Source organism: Orycteropus afer, unplaced genomic scaffold, assembly GCF_000298275.1.
Source record: "Orycteropus afer afer isolate SDZICR_OR568_19922 unplaced genomic scaffold, OryAfe1.0 scaffold00111, whole genome shotgun sequence".
Taxonomy (NCBI): Eukaryota; Metazoa; Chordata; class Mammalia; order Tubulidentata; family Orycteropodidae; genus Orycteropus; species Orycteropus afer.
In genome coordinates this window covers 9,272,671-9,291,074 of record NW_006921698.1, presented here as the reverse complement: position 1 = coordinate 9,291,074, position 18,404 = coordinate 9,272,671, and the positions used below count along the sequence as shown (strand labels likewise).

The window sequence follows — 18,404 nt, the reverse complement described above, 5'->3', positions numbered from 1 at the left end:
AACAACAGAGAGGTAGAAGACACAGAAGAGATACAAAAATACAGCAGAGACCTGGAGGAAGGCAGAAGGATGGAACCAAGAAAGGCAGGGCCTCTCCTTCTATGAGACCAAGTGAGATGATAATGATGGGAACACATATAGGCAGAGTAGGGTGGAAAAAGTTAGTTCAGACAGTTCATGTTGAAATAACTTAAGTTTTCTTGCTGAAGTAAAGCGGTCGTTCTTCTGGGAGTGAAGGTGATGGTGGTCAGAGCCAAAAGTTTATGTACTTATATTTGTTTTCTCAGAGTAAAAAAAAGCTATGAATGATCTCATCTTTCAAAGAGTAATGTTTTTCTCCCCTGAAACATGGAAAATGTTACTCCAATAACAGTAGATAAGAAAGGCCAAGGCCATGTAAATGCTGAAGAAAGCCAAAAAAGTCCTTGTTCTGCCACCATGTTTAGGTTAGTTAGAAGTCTTCTTCCCCATTAAGCAGCAAAAGTGTACAAGACACCATGTCTACCATGCTGTCACGTGTTAAATTTACATTTGTACCTCATGAAAGGTTTTACTGGCCACAAAACATCTGGGTTCCCATGTCCTGAAGCAGCATGAGTAGCAGCACAATGCATTAGAAATGTACTAGAGACAACACTCTTTAGAATTTGAAAACAGTGCCTACCCAAGATGGGAAGTAAGCCTCTGGCTCAAAGTATTTTCCATAGTGCTTATTCCTTTTGAAGTTCCCAAGATCAGCCTGAAGGGCAAAAGCTGCCAGCAGGAAGTAGGCCTCTTCTCGGAGCACACACTGAGAATGAAGAACTTGTTTTCTCAGGTGCCAGTAATAATAGTATCTTGCTGCTCTGTCACTAGGAAAATAAAAGAAAACAGAACTCACATTTTGATGGAACAATCCAATGGCATGTAAACAGAACCCAAATCCTGCTATCCATCTGGTGACAGGAGCCCTTCTGTTCCTGCCTCTCCCTCCCCCAGCTCTCCTCCTCCCTCCCTTCTCACTGAAAGGGACAAGTTGTAGCTAACACCTGATTGCTGTGTCACTGAGGTCTTAGGGGAGTCAGACTCCAAATCAGACTGCCTAGATTGCAAATATAAATTTCCTAAGACTTACAACATTTGAGTCATTCAAAAAAGAGAAAAGTATGAGTTATTCTAGTCCACTGTGGTATTTCATTTAACAAGCATTAGAATGGAAGCCTAGGCATTTATTATCTGTATTAAAATAATTTTGCTACAATGATGCTTCATATATGACATAAATAAGAACATATTTGAGAGGCAATTCTGGCTTTAATGTTTTGTTATTCTTTTCTGTTTGTTTTGTTTTATAGCCATAAACACTACTAACACTCTGTAAGCCCCATTAATGTTATTGTTTGTATGTCCTTCTAGAAAAAAATTTGCTTAACTATAGTGTTTTCATATTTCTCTAACAATAAATGAAATGAAAGTTCTTTAAATCTTTTTTTGTTGTTGTTGTTATTAAGAGGCTATTTATGGGTGTGTTTTTATAAGCAAATGGCATGACAATCACAATATTTCCTGCAAAGGAAATACTCATAGTGTACTTACTACAGTCCATTCAGGTCAGAAATAAATACAGTCACCATTAAATACACTGAGAAAGAAGTGCTGACTGGGGAAAAACATGATCAAAACTCCATAATATGTCACAAGCAAATAGGGTGTCTTTGTGATGAAAGTAAAAACCCAAGAAAAATTTATATGTATTTGTGTGTGTGCTTATAGGTATGTGTGCATTTTAATGAGCTTATTTATCTCCCTGTTATTTTGGATCGACTATTTACCCGAGATTAGTTCATTCCAAAAACAAAACTAAACTCACTGCCATTGAGTAGACTGTGACTTATAGTGACCCCACTGGGTTTCCAAGGCTGTAAACCTTTACGGAAGCAGACTGCCTCATGTTTCTTCTGCAAAGCTGCTGGTGGGTTTGAACTGCCAACCTTTTGGTTAGCAGCCAAATGCCCTAATCCCTACCCCACCAGAGCTCCTTGATTAGTTCATTATTTGATAATAATAAAACTATAAAAGTTTATTTTAACCAAGGCCATGCTTATGTATGAATGGAGGGCTTAAAATAAAGCATTTATGTGGTTTTTTTTTCAGTTTTGTTTTGTTTTTCTCTGGGACAGAGTACTTTTCAGAGCACATTTTATAATGCTGACCACATAGTGTTTGGATTGGTTCATCCCTGGGGAAAAGGGTAGAAGTATAGGTATAATTTAGGTATGCATTAGTCCCAGGGGTTTAATTAGAAGTCAATACGTTTTCCTTCTTTCCAGTGCATTCCACACTTAACAGGTAAATTGGGAGGAAAAAAATATAAACAACTGACAAAGTTTCTCAGTCTTTAAAAAACAAATTAATTACTAGGTAATTTCTTTCGTTTCTTAATTTGCATCTGGAAGGATATAAATATTTAATATGTGACTCACCAGCCAAGCGCATCTTTATCTCTTTTACACGGGGTTTCTCAAAGTTCAAAAATAAGAGAAACAGAGTTTACATTACAGTCATGTGTTGGTCACTTAATATACACAGTATGTTCTGGAAACAGTAAGTTATATGATTTGGATTTTGATTTATCATAAGTCTGGTCCTGCTTTTTCTTTAAGCATCTTGAACAAGCTTTGTGCCTTAGCAGTTATTAGCAATGTGCTGAGAGTGATTCACTTTTGTGGTTGGTCCTCAATTCAAGTCACTGGCAATTTTTCCATATCTCATATAAGTTCCTCTCACATTTTTGTTAGTCTTATAGCTTTCAGTGGAGCTGATTCTTTAACAGCTTGGATAATTTTTTGTTTTTGTTTTTGAGGCTCATCAAGACTGCTGAGCACAACATGCCTAACTGAGAACAGTAGCATTCACTCATTTTTCACATTTGTGGTATTTAGTAAGTTCCTGTTACACTTCCAAATCAACACTTCTTTCCTTCCTGCTGCTGCTATCACTAGCACTGGTTTTGCTGTTTGGGAGTCATTGTGCATTTCATGCTAATATTTTCAAAAGAAAATTAAATGGAGAGATAAGGCTACAACACTCAAGAGACTCACAATACATGAGGGTGGATGCTGCTGTCTATGAGTCTAAGCATACACTGTTACAAGGTAGTCTTTTTAGACAGAATGTACAGTACAGTACACATATAAACCAGTGACATAGGCATTTATCATGACTATCAAGATGTATATATTATAGGTTATATACATACTATACCATTATATACCATTATATGCCTGGCAGTGCAATAGCTTTGTATACAAGAGATGTGATGCACGTGTTATGTTCGGGAAACTGTTGTGTTTGTTACATCTCATTCTCTGATCAGAATTTCTGAACTCCATTATAACCTTATGGGTCCATGGATATTCAGATGTCACCTGAATGAACACGATTGTGCTACTGTTTTCAACCAGCCAAGAAAATCACCTCTGAAAGTTTTTGCAATTCTATTGCTGGTGTGTGCCATCAAGTCAATTCTGACTCATAGCGACCCTATAGGACAGAAATGAACTTCTCGTTAGGGTTCCCTAGGCTACTATTTTTTTAAAATGCATTTTATTGAAATATAATTTATGTACAGTGAAATACACAAAACTAAAGTGACACAGATCAGTGCATTTTTTTTTTTTTTTTTTGCAGTGTTCCCTCCCCTCCCTTCCCACTCCTGGTAACCAACACAGAAAGTTTCTTTCCATATATAAACCTTTCCTTGACCTTCCACAACAATAAACTAATACTATATTTGTCCTTCTATGACTAACTTATTTCACTCAGTATAATGTCCTCCAAGTTCATCCATGTTATGTAGTGTTTTGGTAACTCTACATGATTCTTCAGTGTTGCATAGTATTCCATTATGTGTATGTACCATAGTTTGCTTACCCATTCTTCTGTTGATGGGCACTTAGGTTGTTTCCATCTTTTTGCTATTGTTAATAGTGCTGCGATGAACATGGGTGTGCATGTATCTGTTACTGTCCTAGCTCTTATTTCTCTAGGATATATACCTAGTATTGGGATTGCTGGGTCAAAGGGTATCTCTAATTCCAGCTTTCTAAGGAATTGCCATACTGCTTTCCACAGTGGCTGTATCACTTCACAGTTCCACCAGCAGTGTATGAGAGTCCCAATCTCTCCACATCCCCGCCAGCATCTGTTATTTTCTATCTCACTGAACCTTGCCATCAGTGCTAGGGTGATATGGTATCTCATGTTGTTTTGATTTGCATCTCTCTGATGGCCAATGATCATGAGCATCTCTTCATGTATTTGGTGGCTGCCTGAATATCCTCCTTGGTGAAATGTCTATTTATGTCTTCTGCCCATTTTTCAATTGGATTGTTAATCCCTTTGCTGTTGAGGTGCTGGAGTTTTCTTTAAATCTTAGAAATAAGTCCCTTGCCAGATATGGCATTATTGACAAGTACAAATTTGTTGCTGTCATTTTGTTATGTGCTTTTTTGTGGTGTTGAATTCTTTGTCCCATATAATGTTCTGTGTTGAGTTTGTTTTGTTTATGAATCGTGTTATCACTTCCTTTGCTGCTATGTTTTGTTGTTGTTGTTGTTGTTATGTGCCATCGAGTCGGCCCCGACTCATAGCGACCCCTCCTTGGGTTTCCGAGGCAGTATCACTATGGAAGTAGGATTGCCCAACCTTCCTTCCGAGGAGTGGCTGGTGGGTTTGAACCCCCAGCCTTCTGGTTAGCAGTCAAGTGCTTTTAGCCACTATGCTACCAGAGCTATGTTTTAGTATGTGCTAAATATTAGTGCTGGTCCTCTTTTTCATTCTGATGTGAAGGTTTGTCATTTTTCTTTGAGGTTACCCTGTGTAGTGGATAACTTTGTGTGTCAATTTGGCTGGGCCTGGTCGAGTGGCTGGGCAGCTGAATGTAGTTAGTAATTCCCCATGGTGAGATTGGTAATTAACTCTACGGTGGAATCTATTGGAGCAGCTGAGTAGCTGCTTTGAGTATGTGGTCTGCTTCCCTTATATAAGAAACAGCTTTGGGAATAGTCTCTAGCTTATGGCACGCCTGGACCCTGCATGTAGCAGTGTCATTGTTCAGCTGCCTGCCATAATCTGCTGACCTTGGGACTTTGAATGGACTTGAATTAATGGCCTGCCATGTGGTTTGGTAACATCAAGACTATGCCTTTTTACTTGTCAGCCTCAGCAGCCAGCAGCCGTCTGAGTGAAGAAAAGCCTCTAGTTCCAGTGGGCCGGCAGCAGGAGACAGAGCTGAAACCAAGGTTGAGGGGCTTTCACCCAGTCCCTAGAGCCTGGTACTCTGAACTTGGACTTAAAGCCTCCAAACTGTAAGAGAATAAACTCCTGTTTGTTCAAGCGTCCCATGTGTGGTATATTCTTGTCAGAGTGGCACTAAGTAACCAGAACAGAATATGGTACTGAGAGAGTGGAGTGCTGCTCTGACAGATACTTCAAATGTGGAAACTGGAGTAGAGCGTGTCCTTGACCTGAGATGCTGGCAGAGAGACCCCCACATGCGACATGAGAGACAGCAGGACCAGAATCAAGAGACTGGCAGAGAGATACCAGCAGAGAGACCTGCATGAGAGATGGCAGTAGCAGACCCAGAGACCAGCATTAAATAGCAACAGCTTACCAGTCCACGGAGGAGAAAGCTGGGTGCCACTGCTCAGGCAGCTTCCTGGCAGAGTGGGTTGCCTTTGGGCATTAATTGGTAGAAGAGACCAGCATGAAATAGAATAGCAGGTTGGCCAGCTCACAGAGCAAGAAAGCTAGGTGTCCTTTGGGCATTAAGATTTCCAGAGGAATGGTTTGCCTTGGGGCATTAATTAGCAGAAGCAGAGAGACCACGGAAATGGGAAGCAGAGCTGCCTCAGCCTGAAAGGGTAGGACCATGGCCTTTGGGGGTGGAACCACCACAGCCCCTTAGGTTTCAGAGAGCCAAACCTTCACCAACTTGGTTCTGGAGTGTGGGACTGCTCGTTCATGTGAGCCAGTGGAATGGAGTCATAGCTACTGCCCAAGTCTGAGGGGGCAGGGCTGCCATGCCCAAGAGGGAGAGGAATGGGGCCCACCAGGCCAAGGGGGTGAGGTCGCCACTCAGGAACTACGGGACTGGAGTCACCCCATGAAGAGATATCTACAGATACCACCCACTGAAGATTTGTACAGGTGCCAAGTTGACAAGGGGTGGAATTGTGGTAGTTAAGTTTGTGTGTCAACTTGGCTAGGTAGGCCTGGTTGAGTGGCTGGGCAGCTGAATGTAGTAATTCCCCATGGTGAGATTGGTAATTAACTCCATGGTGGAATCTATTGGAGCAGCTGAGTAGCTGCCTTTGGATATGTGGTCTGCTTCCCGTATATAAGAAACAGCTTTGGGAATGGTCTCTAGTTTATGGCACACTTGAACCCTTCATGTAGCTGTGTCGTTGTTCAGTAGCCTGCCATGCTCTGCCAACCTTGGGATTGTCAATGGACTTGAATTAGTGGCCTGCTGTGTGATTGGTAACATCAAGACTATGCCTTTTTACTTATCAACCTTGGGCTTGTCAGTCTCAGCAGCCAGCAGCTGAGTGAAGAAAAACCTCTAGCTCAGTGGCTGGGAGCAGGAGGCAGAGCTGAAGCCAAGATTGAGGGGCTTTCACTCAGCCCCTAGAGCCTGGCACTTTGAACTCGGACTTAAAGCCTCCAAACTGTAAGAGAATAAACTCCTGTTTTTTCAAGCATCCCATTTGTGGTATATTCTTCTCATAATGGCACTAGGTAACCAGAACAGCATGTGATTTATAGTTTTCTTCCCAAGTTTAGAAGTCCATTCTCTCTTGTAGTTGTCTTGACTTCCCTACCATTTAGAAGTTCTGTAACTACATATTTTTTTTCCCTCTTTTTGGTTTGTAGTTGTCCTCATTTGTCAATTGATGTCTCTAGTTCCCTGTTTACAATCTTGTAGGCTTATTTACATTGGATAGTTCTATGACTGGGTTGGCTTCTAGCTTATGTCATCATGTGTGTTAATGGTCAGTTACTGTTGCTGTTGTTGGTTCTGTCCAAAGGACTCCTTTTAGCATCTCTTGTAAGGTTGGTCTGGTTTTAACAAATTCCCTTAATTTCCACTTATCGGAAATGTCCTAATTTCACCATCATATTCGAGGGACAATTTTGCTGGGTATACGATTATTGGTTGAACATTTTCTCCTTCAGGGTTTTATATATACCATTCCATTGTCTTCTTGACTGCATGGTTTCTGTCGAGAAATCCGAACTTAGTCTTATTCGTTGCCCCTTGTAGGTGACTTTTCGTTTTTCCTGTGCTGCTTTCAGGATTCTCTGTCTTTTGTTTTGGTGAGTCTGATGATATGTCTTGGTGATTTTCCTTTGGGGTCTATCCTTTTTGGGGTTTGTTGGACTTCTTGAATGGATATACCCTCATCTTTCATCATACCAGGAACATTCTCTTCCAATAAATCTTGGACAATTTTTTCTGTGGTTTTATTTGTCTCTTCCTGTTCTGGAATTCCAGTGACACATAGGTTATTCCTTTTGATGGCATCCCACATGAACCTTAGGTTTCTTCATTTTGTTCTGATCTTTTTTCAGACTGATCCCTTTTCAAAGAAGTATCGAGGGATTTGCCTTCAATCTCATTAATTCTGTCTTCCATTGATTCAATTCTACTCCTTTGTCCATTCAATGTGTTATGTATTTCTGGAAATTTAGTATTAATCTTCTGGATTTCTATCTGTAGATTTTTTATCATTTCTAATTTTTCATTTATTTTGTCATTCTGTTCTTGTATCGTCTTTTGAAATTGTTCTAGGGTTTTCTCTGTGTTTCCCTCAATTTTGTCAGTGTTTTCCTTAATCTGTCTCTCAATTTGTTGAACGCACCTACATACAATTCTTTTAATTTCTTTATCAGGGAGTTCCAATGCTGCTTCTTCCTTAGGGATTCGTTTTGGGTCTGTATCCTGGTCTCTTGTTTTTCCTGGTTTATCCTGCTTCTTTGTGTGGACTGTGATGCTCTGTTGTCTCCGAGGCATTGTGACATTTTTGTTTTTATATTTAATTGGTGATTGTATGTTGGAGTGACTTGCTCATGATTTTAGTTTTGTTTTGTTTTGTTTGTATGTTATCTACATAAGCATGGTACTGTGCTGTGCACCTCTATCTGCTAGTTGGCAGCAATTATACTCTCATCACCTGTCTCCTTTCCCATTGTCTGCCTCCTGTATGTCCCTGCTGTCCTTGGCAAATGGAGCCTATTCTTAGGTCCCTGCAATCTGGATAAGAATGCTGTCACTTTAAAATCCAAAATGGCCACTGCTTGTAAACATTCAAAATGACTGCGCCCTCTGGACTGCCAAAAGTCCACAGCTCAGGTTGTCTCCCTCCTTGCCGTTTCCCTTCCTAGTCATAGGCTACTAGCACATTCGTCCCTGCAGCCCTTGGTGACCAGGGCTGATCTTTAGGTCAATTTTCAGGTTCCAATGCCACCTGGAAATATTCAGGCTATTGGTCCTGTCAGAACTTACTGCTCTGACCATCTGCGTACTGTTTTCATTCAGGTTTTTCCACTAGTTGGTGCCTAATTCACTCCTGTATAGTTCCTTTCAAAGCTCAGGGCTCCAGGATTATCTTCTGTATCTCTGTCAATTGGTTTCTCTTTTCTTTGTTGAAGAGGGTCTGTGTAGCTTGTCTGCCTATTCCTCCATTTTCTAGGCTATAATCTTTATGAGAGCAGATTGCCAGATCTTACCTCCTGTTGAGCAGCTGGTCGATTTGAACCATCAACTTTTGGTTAGCAGCTGAGCATTTAACCACTGCACCACCAGAGCTCATACAAACAAATAATTGAACTCTTCAAACAGTATATTCTGAATATGTATCATGCACATATTGCTCATGTACCCACCTCTAGAACAAAAGTCAATGACCTGCCACTGTCAAACTGCATCTAAGCATCTCATAGGACAGCTCCATTGGTCTTAATTTTAGCTTTAAGCTATTGCCAAGAATGGAAGCAATACCCCAAATGGAGAAAGAAAACTAGGCTCTACAAATACTGTGCAATTTATAGGAGAGGGTTCCTGCCCCCGCCCCTGCCTCACCTGCCACAGGAAAAGAATATAATCCTTTAACCAATTTTTCTACTCTACATACGTTACTTCCTTCTTGGAAGAAATATCTTTCTAGTGCCTCATTTGTCATTAAAAATTTGGAATACAGAAAATGTGAGCCAGTGACATGGTTAACATTTCCATTTAAAGTAATATCATCCTTCAGTCATTTATCCATTCATTCAACAAATATTTACTGAGTGCCTATTGTTTTAGGGACTAAGGATATGTCTGAATACAAAAATATTAAAAACAAAAATCCCTGCTCTTATGGAATTTATGAGCTGGACAATGAATAAGGAAGACTGAAGAAGAGTTGATACTTTTGAGTTGTGGTGCTGGCGAAGAATGCTGAAAAGTACCTTGAACTGCTAAAAGAACTAACAGATCTGTCCTGGAGGAAGTGCAGCCAGAATGCTCCTTGGAAGCAAGAATGGCCAGACTTCGTCTCACCTATTTTGGTCATGTTGTAAGAAGGGACCATTCCCTGGAGAAGGATGTCATGCTTGGTAGGGTGGAGGGTCGACGAAAGAGGGGGAGGCCTTCAACGAGATGGATTGACACAGTGGCTGCGATGATGGACTCGAGTATAGCAGGGATTGTGGGGCTGGCGCGGGATCGGGCAGTGTTTCGTTCTGCTGTGCATGGGGTCGCTATGAGTCGGAAATGACTCGATGGCACTTAACAACAACAACAACATGGAATTTATATTCTAGCAAGCGAAAACAAATAAACATAAGTAACTTATTTCCTATGTTAGAAAGAACATAAGCATTAGGGGAAAAAAGTTTAGATTTTCTCCCTCTCCTCATACCTGATCAATCTCCCATTTTCCACATAGTACTGTACACGGAAGTGGATGATCATAGGAGGTCCAAACTGGTCAATACCCTAAAACAAATACATACTTTAAAATGAAGCTGTTTTTAATATTGTTTTATTGGAACACACACACACACAAAGTAAATAAATGGAGCTAATTTTGGCTACTTCAAAATGGGTTTCAAAAACAACCACAATACCATTATTTGAAAGATACCATTTAAACACTGAAAGGTCTATCCATTTCTAATGAGTGGGGGCTTATAGTAGGTAGACAGTTGTCCCGTATGGATACCGTTGTTGTCGTTATGTGCTATAGAGTCAGACCTGACTCACAGCGACCCCTCCTTGGGTTTCTGAGGTGGTATCAACGAAGTAGATTGCTCAACCTTCCTTCCGAAGAGTGGCTGGTGGGTTTGAACCACCACCCTTTTGGGTAGCAGGCAAATGCCCTAGGCACTATGCTACCAGAGCTCCCATATGGATACTAGGTCCACATAAAACCAGGAACTTATAAGCAAAATGGGCACCATCACCCTATCTGATTCTCATTCACTGTAATGCCAACGACAACATAAGGGAAGATAAAAATAAATGCCAGTAGAAATTTCTAGCTGAGATCCAGGTCCTCTTACTGCTCTGTCCCCTGTGGTGACCATTTGCTCCTTATTACAAATGTTCTCTTGTTCCTCTGACATTCCACATACCAAATTCTAAAATGCTGTTTGTTTATTCAGACATTCATGTTCCTTACTTTGTAGTTAGCTTTGAAGTAGTCTTTCAGCTTATTCCAGGAATTCTTAAATACAAATTAGAGGATCTAGGATTAGATACTGGTTTTATTCCTGGCTTACTAGGCTGATCCTGGAAATGCTATGTAAACTCCCCATGAATACTCATAGGTGTAAATAGAGTTGATGTTTACTAAATAAAACCAACAGTTACAATAAAATAATAAAGTATCATATGCAAGCATAGTAAAAGTTGATTTAAAAAATTATTTATAACTTCTAGAGCATCAGTTTTGACAACTGACTTATTTTATCTTCCTTGATTTTTCACTTTAAAACATTATTTCAAGAATACTAAAAAGTTATTACCCAACATTATTTTACCAGATATCTGAAATCTATTGTTATATGCTATAAGCTATTCATACTTGATTAATATGACATATTAGAATTTATTTCCCTTTCTCATTCTGCATTGAATAACAACAGTGTTAAAACTTTTTCTAACATATAATAGTTAAAATAAACATTTTTTTTAATTAAAATAATTTTGCTCATAAATGCAATCTCACCCAAGTGACTTCGTATTGGCGTACCTTGCTGGCCTCTTTCTTCCATTCTTTAGGACAGTATTTATAAAGCTTTTGTGACAACTCCATATACACATGTTCATTATCTATAAATTTAGAAAAAAGGAGACAAGAAAATAAAAAACAGACATTTTAAAAAGAAAAGAATATAAGAAACAAGTTTTTTTTAAAGCCTCAAGCTTTGTGAATGCACTTCAAAAACTCAACAATACACTAAAAAAATAAAAGGGTCTGTCTGCTAGATATTGAGATATTTTATGAATTATGTTGCTTTTACAATACATAATAGATACCATTTAAAAATATGTAAAATTTAAAATAAAAGTTTCCCTTGCTTTTTCCTAGTTTCTAGAATCAGTTTAACCTGTAGTCTAATGTCCAACGCTGAGGGAACCTTAGTCTTAGGGTGAAAAAAAAAATCCTTCTGTTTAGCTCACAGACTTGTCATAGATTAAAACTATAAAACAGGACAGAAATACCATCTTAATTGCTAGAAAACACTGATAAAAGAGCCCATTTTCAAGTGAGAGCCTAAACCACACTTTCTGAAGAACAGAAGGTCCTTCCCACTATTCCGTCTCTGTGTTCTCTACCTGAAAACAGAGTGGTAAAATGGTAAAACATTACTTGCATTGCCTTTGTGGTTGATCGCATGTCACCCATAAGCCAAACTCAAAGCCATTGCCTTTAAGTCGATTCTGACTCCTAGTGATGTTACAGGACAGAATAGAACTGCCCCATAGGGCTTCTAAGGGTGTAAATCTTTATGGAGGCAGACCACTACATCTTTCTCCCATGGAGTGGTTGGTGGGTTTGAACCACCAACCCTTAAACAACGGAGTGTTTAACTACTGTGCCATTAAGTCTCCTATCTCACAGGAAGAGGAGAAGAATCTTATGAAAAACAAGCATAAACAATGCACAAAGTATTTCCTCAAGGGAATGGTGTTCAGAAGGGTAAGATTGCTAAAACCATATAAAAATGACCTGAACCTGAAAACAAGCTGATAAAAAGTATTTAAAAATGTCTGATTTCCCAAAGAGAATCTTTTAAAGAGAGACGCATTTCACAAGAAATGCCTTCAGCATTCTTACCTTGGACAATACATTTATAATCTTTTCTAAAAAGCTATTCCTTTTTTTCTACTTTCCTAACCATGAGGAGCTCTGGTGATGCAGTGCCTAAGGCACTTGACTGCTAACCAGGAGATTGGCGGTTCAAACCCACCAGCCACTCTTCGGAGGGAAGAAGGGGCAATCTACTTCTGTAGAGATACTGCCTCAGAAACCTAAGGAGGGGTCGCTATGAGTCAGAGACGACTTGATGGCACAAGACAACCACCACCACCACCACCACCATGTCAAAGGGGATATCCTCCATCCCCCTGGAAAAATTTGTATAAAAATGTAAATGTACTTTTCTAAAAGGAAGTGTGGCCTTTTGACTACTCTAAGGATAACACACTTGACTACACTGTCAAGTTCAGACTGAATCCTGGGGTTTGATTAGAAAAATACCATGAGAGAATAGGAAGGGTTATTCATTGGCTATAAATGGCATATTAAGCCAAGCAATTTGAAAGATAAGGAAGAAGGCTCAGAGATATTAAAAAAGAAAAAAAGAAGAGGATGCTACTTAAATTCATTCATCAGGTCAACCAAAACTTATCTCTCATCTCTCACCGATAAACATGAAATGGACAGGGCCAGACAACCTTCCTGTTGAATCTGATTTATAATTTGGCTTGAATTCCCACCTAAAGAGGGAGCACTGTAAACAGCATTAAGACTGTTCACCACAAGGGCACATATATATTTTTAAAACTACTACTGTGTCTCTACCACCTGATACTGTGACCTGAATTTTATACTTTTAAGAATTCTCAAATACACATCAATCCTGCAAACCAGGCAGAGCATTAATTTCTATTTGAAATATGAGAAAACTGAAGTTGAGAGAAGTCAAGTGATATGTCCAAAGCGACAGAGCTAGTTAGTCATAGAACGAGAATTAGAACCAGGTCATATAATTCTTATTCCAATGTTCTTTCTTCCCACTACAATCTATTTAGTTAGAAGAATTAACTATGAGTATAGAACAACAAAAGGAAAATTATTTACAATCTAGTGGGTATCTTATTGCTCCTAGGTCCTTCTTTGCAAGGATCACTGAGATACGTACTAACACAAGGATGGAGCTTAGCATTTGTGTTTTTATTGCTTTAACTACCACAGGAAGAAACTGAAGAACAAATGGCTGATTAACAGCATTCTGTCATGCCCCCAGTTCCACGTTGCCTTGCTTCTCCTAAAAAGGAAACTGAAAATGGTTCACATCTTGTGTAGGGAAGGCCTTGTTTATTAACTGATCATGATGCACTCCCCAGCATGTCAGACCTAAGCAGTTTATAGTATCAACCAGATTCTCAAGATTTCAAATTTAAATAGCAGAAAATAAATTAAAGTATAAAATATGTTTGAAAAGACTTCAAAAAAAGGATCTTCTTAACAAACTGAAGAGAGCCAAGGAAACTTTTTAGAAGACAAAACCAACTGGAGAAATTTTAAACTATGATTTGAAAGAAGAAAGCTCATAAAGAACAGCTACAGACAAACCCTGGGAATTTAACTCTGACTGAGGAGTTAGGGAGGAGAAAGCTGACTCAGAGTCTTTATTTGAAAATCATCTTCAAATAAAGTATACAGAAGAAACTGACCCCATATTTCCAAGTCACTGTCTGACTGGGAAGAAAGACAAGGGGTACTAGGAGAAAAACAGAAAGAAGAATAAATTAATAGATCATTTTGTTAGCTAGTAAATAGCAAGATAATTTGAATACAGAAAAGTCAGTTTTATTGTGTTTAAACTTCTTTTTAATGTCAAAAATTATGAAACAAATTAAATTACAAAAACATTCAGGATACTTTCTTAATAGCTCCTGCTGGCCTCTGAATACAAAGAAACAAAAAAAGTCAAGCTTGATTATTGAAAACATAGAAAATCCAGATTACTGAAGAATTAATTTTTAAGGATTAATGTTTAAATATCTGATTTAAAATCCTGAATAGTGTAAGAAATATATAATAGTTGAGATTAAAAATGAATACCATACTGAAAACTATGATCACTTTACAGGCATTCTAACAATCACAATTTTATAGCAGTATGCCTGATTTAAGTTACAGTATGTATAAAATGTCATTTCCTCAGAGAACACCATTAGTGATGAGACTAGAGACTTACTTTGTATGACACTGAGTCCAAAGAGGTGACAGTCCTTTAGCCTGAGCAGGTCACACACCTGGACCAGCAACTGGTGACACAAAATTTTAACCTGTGGCGGGGAGGGAAAAACATGACTTGAAACAAGAATTCAATTAAATCCCCATAATGGCTACTATCAGGCAATTTCACATATTTTAAGTATACATTTTGAAAGGAAAAGTTGACACTAGCAAAACAAATACTGGTTTATGGAAATCACCTTAATCTATGGCTATATTTCAATGAAGATTATCACAATACCAATTTTTACAACACAGTAATAAAGTACCAATTGCATCTTGCATAAGACTCATAAATCTTACAATACACGGACAAGGGCTTACTCCAAAACAACAGTGTATGATAAATGGATTTTCATAGTGTACCCAGAACAGCCTAATGCTCAGATTATCCAAAGTATTAATCTGACAAATATCTTTTCAAGGAAAGTTTTCCTTTTGGTAGTCCAAGCAAAATACTTATATACTGTACAAAGAGTGAAATCCTAGTTTTATTTATTTAACAAATCACTTTTCTCTACTATTTTTTTAGTACTTAAAGTCCTAGTATAAATCAAACATAATAAAACTATACAAATTTGTAACTCTGGGGATAAGTTATTCTGAGTAAATCACATTTTAAATAATAGTCACATTTAAATAGTAATAGTCTTTAACAGGTACAAATTCAACGCTATCTCAAATGTTCTATGATGTGCTTTTTTTTTAATAGTAGTTCAGCTCAGAAATTTGGTGATTCAGAATCACCAAAGTTTACAAGAATTATGACTGACTTTTAAGAGACCACTCTGGCACATTTCTTCATGGTATAGAAGTAGAAAATAAAACCCAGAAAATTATACAGTCATGGAACCAATAGTGGCAAAGGCAGAAACTCATAATGCTATTCAATTGTGTCTTAAAATATATTTATATATCCATATTAAAATATGTGCAATGTTTATCATCTTAACTACACTCACTTCTCACTTACTGAAATGGTTGGTTTCCAAAAATCTGGTCATTATGTGAAAATCGCTGTTATGCAAAAATGGAGGATGACCACGTAAGATCACGAAATGGAGGATGAGCACAAAAGATCACGAAATGGAGGATGCTGATGGTTACTAACTACCAAATTTCATCATCACATAACTGCCAAACCACTGAGAATCATGGCCCAGCCAAGTTGACACATAACCTTAACCATTACAGTCAGTGTTACTCTCATTTTGCCATCTTGGAATTTATGCCAGACATACATTAATATGTAAAATACTTGGATAATAGATTTCTTACTACTGTCATAAATGCAAAATGTCAGATAATGAGATAGTTGATAAGTGAGAAGTATGTATATAAAAATAACATGTGAGTTTTCCCCTGATTTATACTGCATATTTGTAAATTCTTTCTTAAGTGAAAAGAGCTCTGGTGGCACAGTGGATAGGCATTTGGCTGCTAGCCAGAAGGTCAGTGGTTCAAATCCTCCAGCTACTCCATGGAAGGACTATAGGGTGATCTTATGTAAGGATTTCAGCCTCAGAAACCCAATGCGGGTCACTATGAGTCAGAATTAATTCCATGGCAGGGAGTTTATTTTTGTTTTCCTTAAGTGATAATGATACCAGTTATATTTTTAATTATTACAAATTCTGAATTGGTTAACTCTGCATTAATGTTTTATTACATTTTAATACGAAATTCATATTTGGAAAATAAAAACATGTCAAGTTCCCTCAATAATTAAAAGCCAAAGTTTCAGAACTGGTGATAATTCCAATTACAGTAAAAAAACAGGTTTATTCTTCTTTTCCACAGTCATTATTAAATGGCAAGCAACTGAGGCACCTTATCGACTGTTCTTTCCAAGGTCTTTTTAAGGTCAGAACAGTCACCAATCAGCCGCTAAGAAGTGGCAGGAACTCAGTGAAGCCCGGACAGCACTTTGCGTTCAGAGGATACAGGATGCAGCCAGTAAATGTTTGATGAATGAGAGCCAGAAGCTGACTCCCCTGGGTGCTCTTCCCCTCCTTCTGTTTCACGACTACACACTATACCCTGACCTACCGAGCAAACCAGTTTATGAGTGTGTCGCCAGGAATTTAGGAAAAATGTATCAGTGCAAACCCAGCCCCACCACTGAGATAACACATTCAACAACAGGAAATCATGATCATTTTTTTGTATAGGGCTACCTGATTCAGCTCACTTGAGATTCTTGATTTCTATCCTACAGAAATCCTATGTTATTTCCAGTATTTCCTAAAATGACTTTGGATTCTGAGTTCCATATTATCATACTTCCACTTTACAAATAAGCTTAAAAAACAGAATGATAAATGATAAAATATTAAATGTCATATAAAATTCTTAAATTTAACTATATACCACAAATTACTGAACAATATCATTAATATATCACAAGAAGTTAAAATTCTGCTGATACAAAAATGGTTGCAGCAGTATATTGACAGGGAACTGCCAAAAATTCAAGCCAGATTCAAAAGAGGACATGGAACAAGGGATTTTATTGCTGATGTTAGATGAATCTTGGCTGAAAGCAAAGAATAACAGAAAGATGTTTACCTTTGTTTTATTGACTATGCAAAGGTATTCAACTATGAGAATTATAACAAATTACAGATAACATTGTGAAAAATGCAAATTCTAGAACATTTAATTGTACACGAGGAACATGTACACAGACCAAGAGGCTGCTGTTTGAACAGAAGGGGATGTTGCATGGTTTACAATCAGTAAGGGTGTATGTCAGGGCTCTATCCTTTTAACATACTTATTCAATCTATATGCTGAGCAAATAATCTGAGAAGCTGGACTATATGAAGAATAATGTGGCATCAGGATTAGGGGAAGACTCATTAACAACCTGAGATATGCAGATGACACAAGCTTGCTTGCTGAAAGTGAAGATGACTTAAAGCATTTACTGATGATCAAAGACTACAGTCTTCAATATGGATTACACCCCAACACAAAGAAAACAAAAATCCTCACAACTGGATCAATAGGCAATATCATGATAAATGGAGAAAAGACTGAAGTTGTCAGGGATTCATTTTACTTGGATCCACAATCAACACTCACGGAAGCAGCAGTCAAGAAATCAGACACCTATTGCACTAGGCTAATCTGCTGCAAAAGACGTCTTGAATGAGTATTAAGGAGCCAAGATGTCACTTTGAAGACTAAGGTATGCCTTACCCAAGGCATAGAATTTTCAATCACCTCATAAGCTTGTGAAAGCTAAACAAAGAATAAGGAAGATCGAAGAAGAGTTGATGCTTTGAATTGTAGTGTTGGTGAAGAATGCTGCAAATACCATGAAATACCAGGAGAAAGAACAAATCTGTCCTGGAAGAAGTGTAGTCACAATGCTCCTTAGAACTGAGAATGCCTGGTCTTTGTCTCACCTACTTTGGTCATGCTGTCCGAAGGCACCATCCCTGGAGAAGGACATTTTGCTTGGTAAAGTAGAGGGTCAGTGAAAAGTGAAGACCCTCACAGAAGATAGACTAATACAGTGGCTGTAACAATGGGCACAACCATAGCAATGATTGTGAGGGTGGTACAGGACTGGGCAGTGTTTCGTTCTGTTGTACATAGGATCATCGTGAGTCAGAGCCAACTAGATGGCACCCAACAACATTAACAACAAATCTGAGGCTTAAAATTCCTATCATTTAGAGCACCTTGAATCTTTAGTTTCTATTTAAAAATGTAGGACACGAGTTCCGGTAAGATGGCAGACTAGGCAGAAGGACTGCACAGACCCTCTTCAACAAAGAAAAGGGAAACCAATTAACACAGACACAGAAGATAATCTTGGACCCCTGAGCC

At 38.4% G+C, this 18,404-nt stretch overlaps 1 protein-coding gene across 1 annotated transcript in view; it reads right to left on the bottom strand.

The window, feature by feature from the left end:
* Window positions 1-18,404, bottom strand: part of FRMD6 (FERM domain containing 6) — a 70,808-nt gene that overhangs the window by 33,210 nt on the left and 19,194 nt on the right. The window contains exons 2-5 of the mRNA XM_007943705.2: window positions 14,524-14,614; window positions 11,286-11,365; window positions 9,951-10,027; window positions 665-851 (exon numbers count right to left, since the gene is read on the bottom strand). Of these exons, the coding sequence (XP_007941896.1) occupies window positions 665-851; window positions 9,951-10,027; window positions 11,286-11,365; window positions 14,524-14,614 (435 nt within the window). The remainder of the gene's footprint in view (window positions 1-664; window positions 852-9,950; window positions 10,028-11,285; window positions 11,366-14,523; window positions 14,615-18,404) is intronic.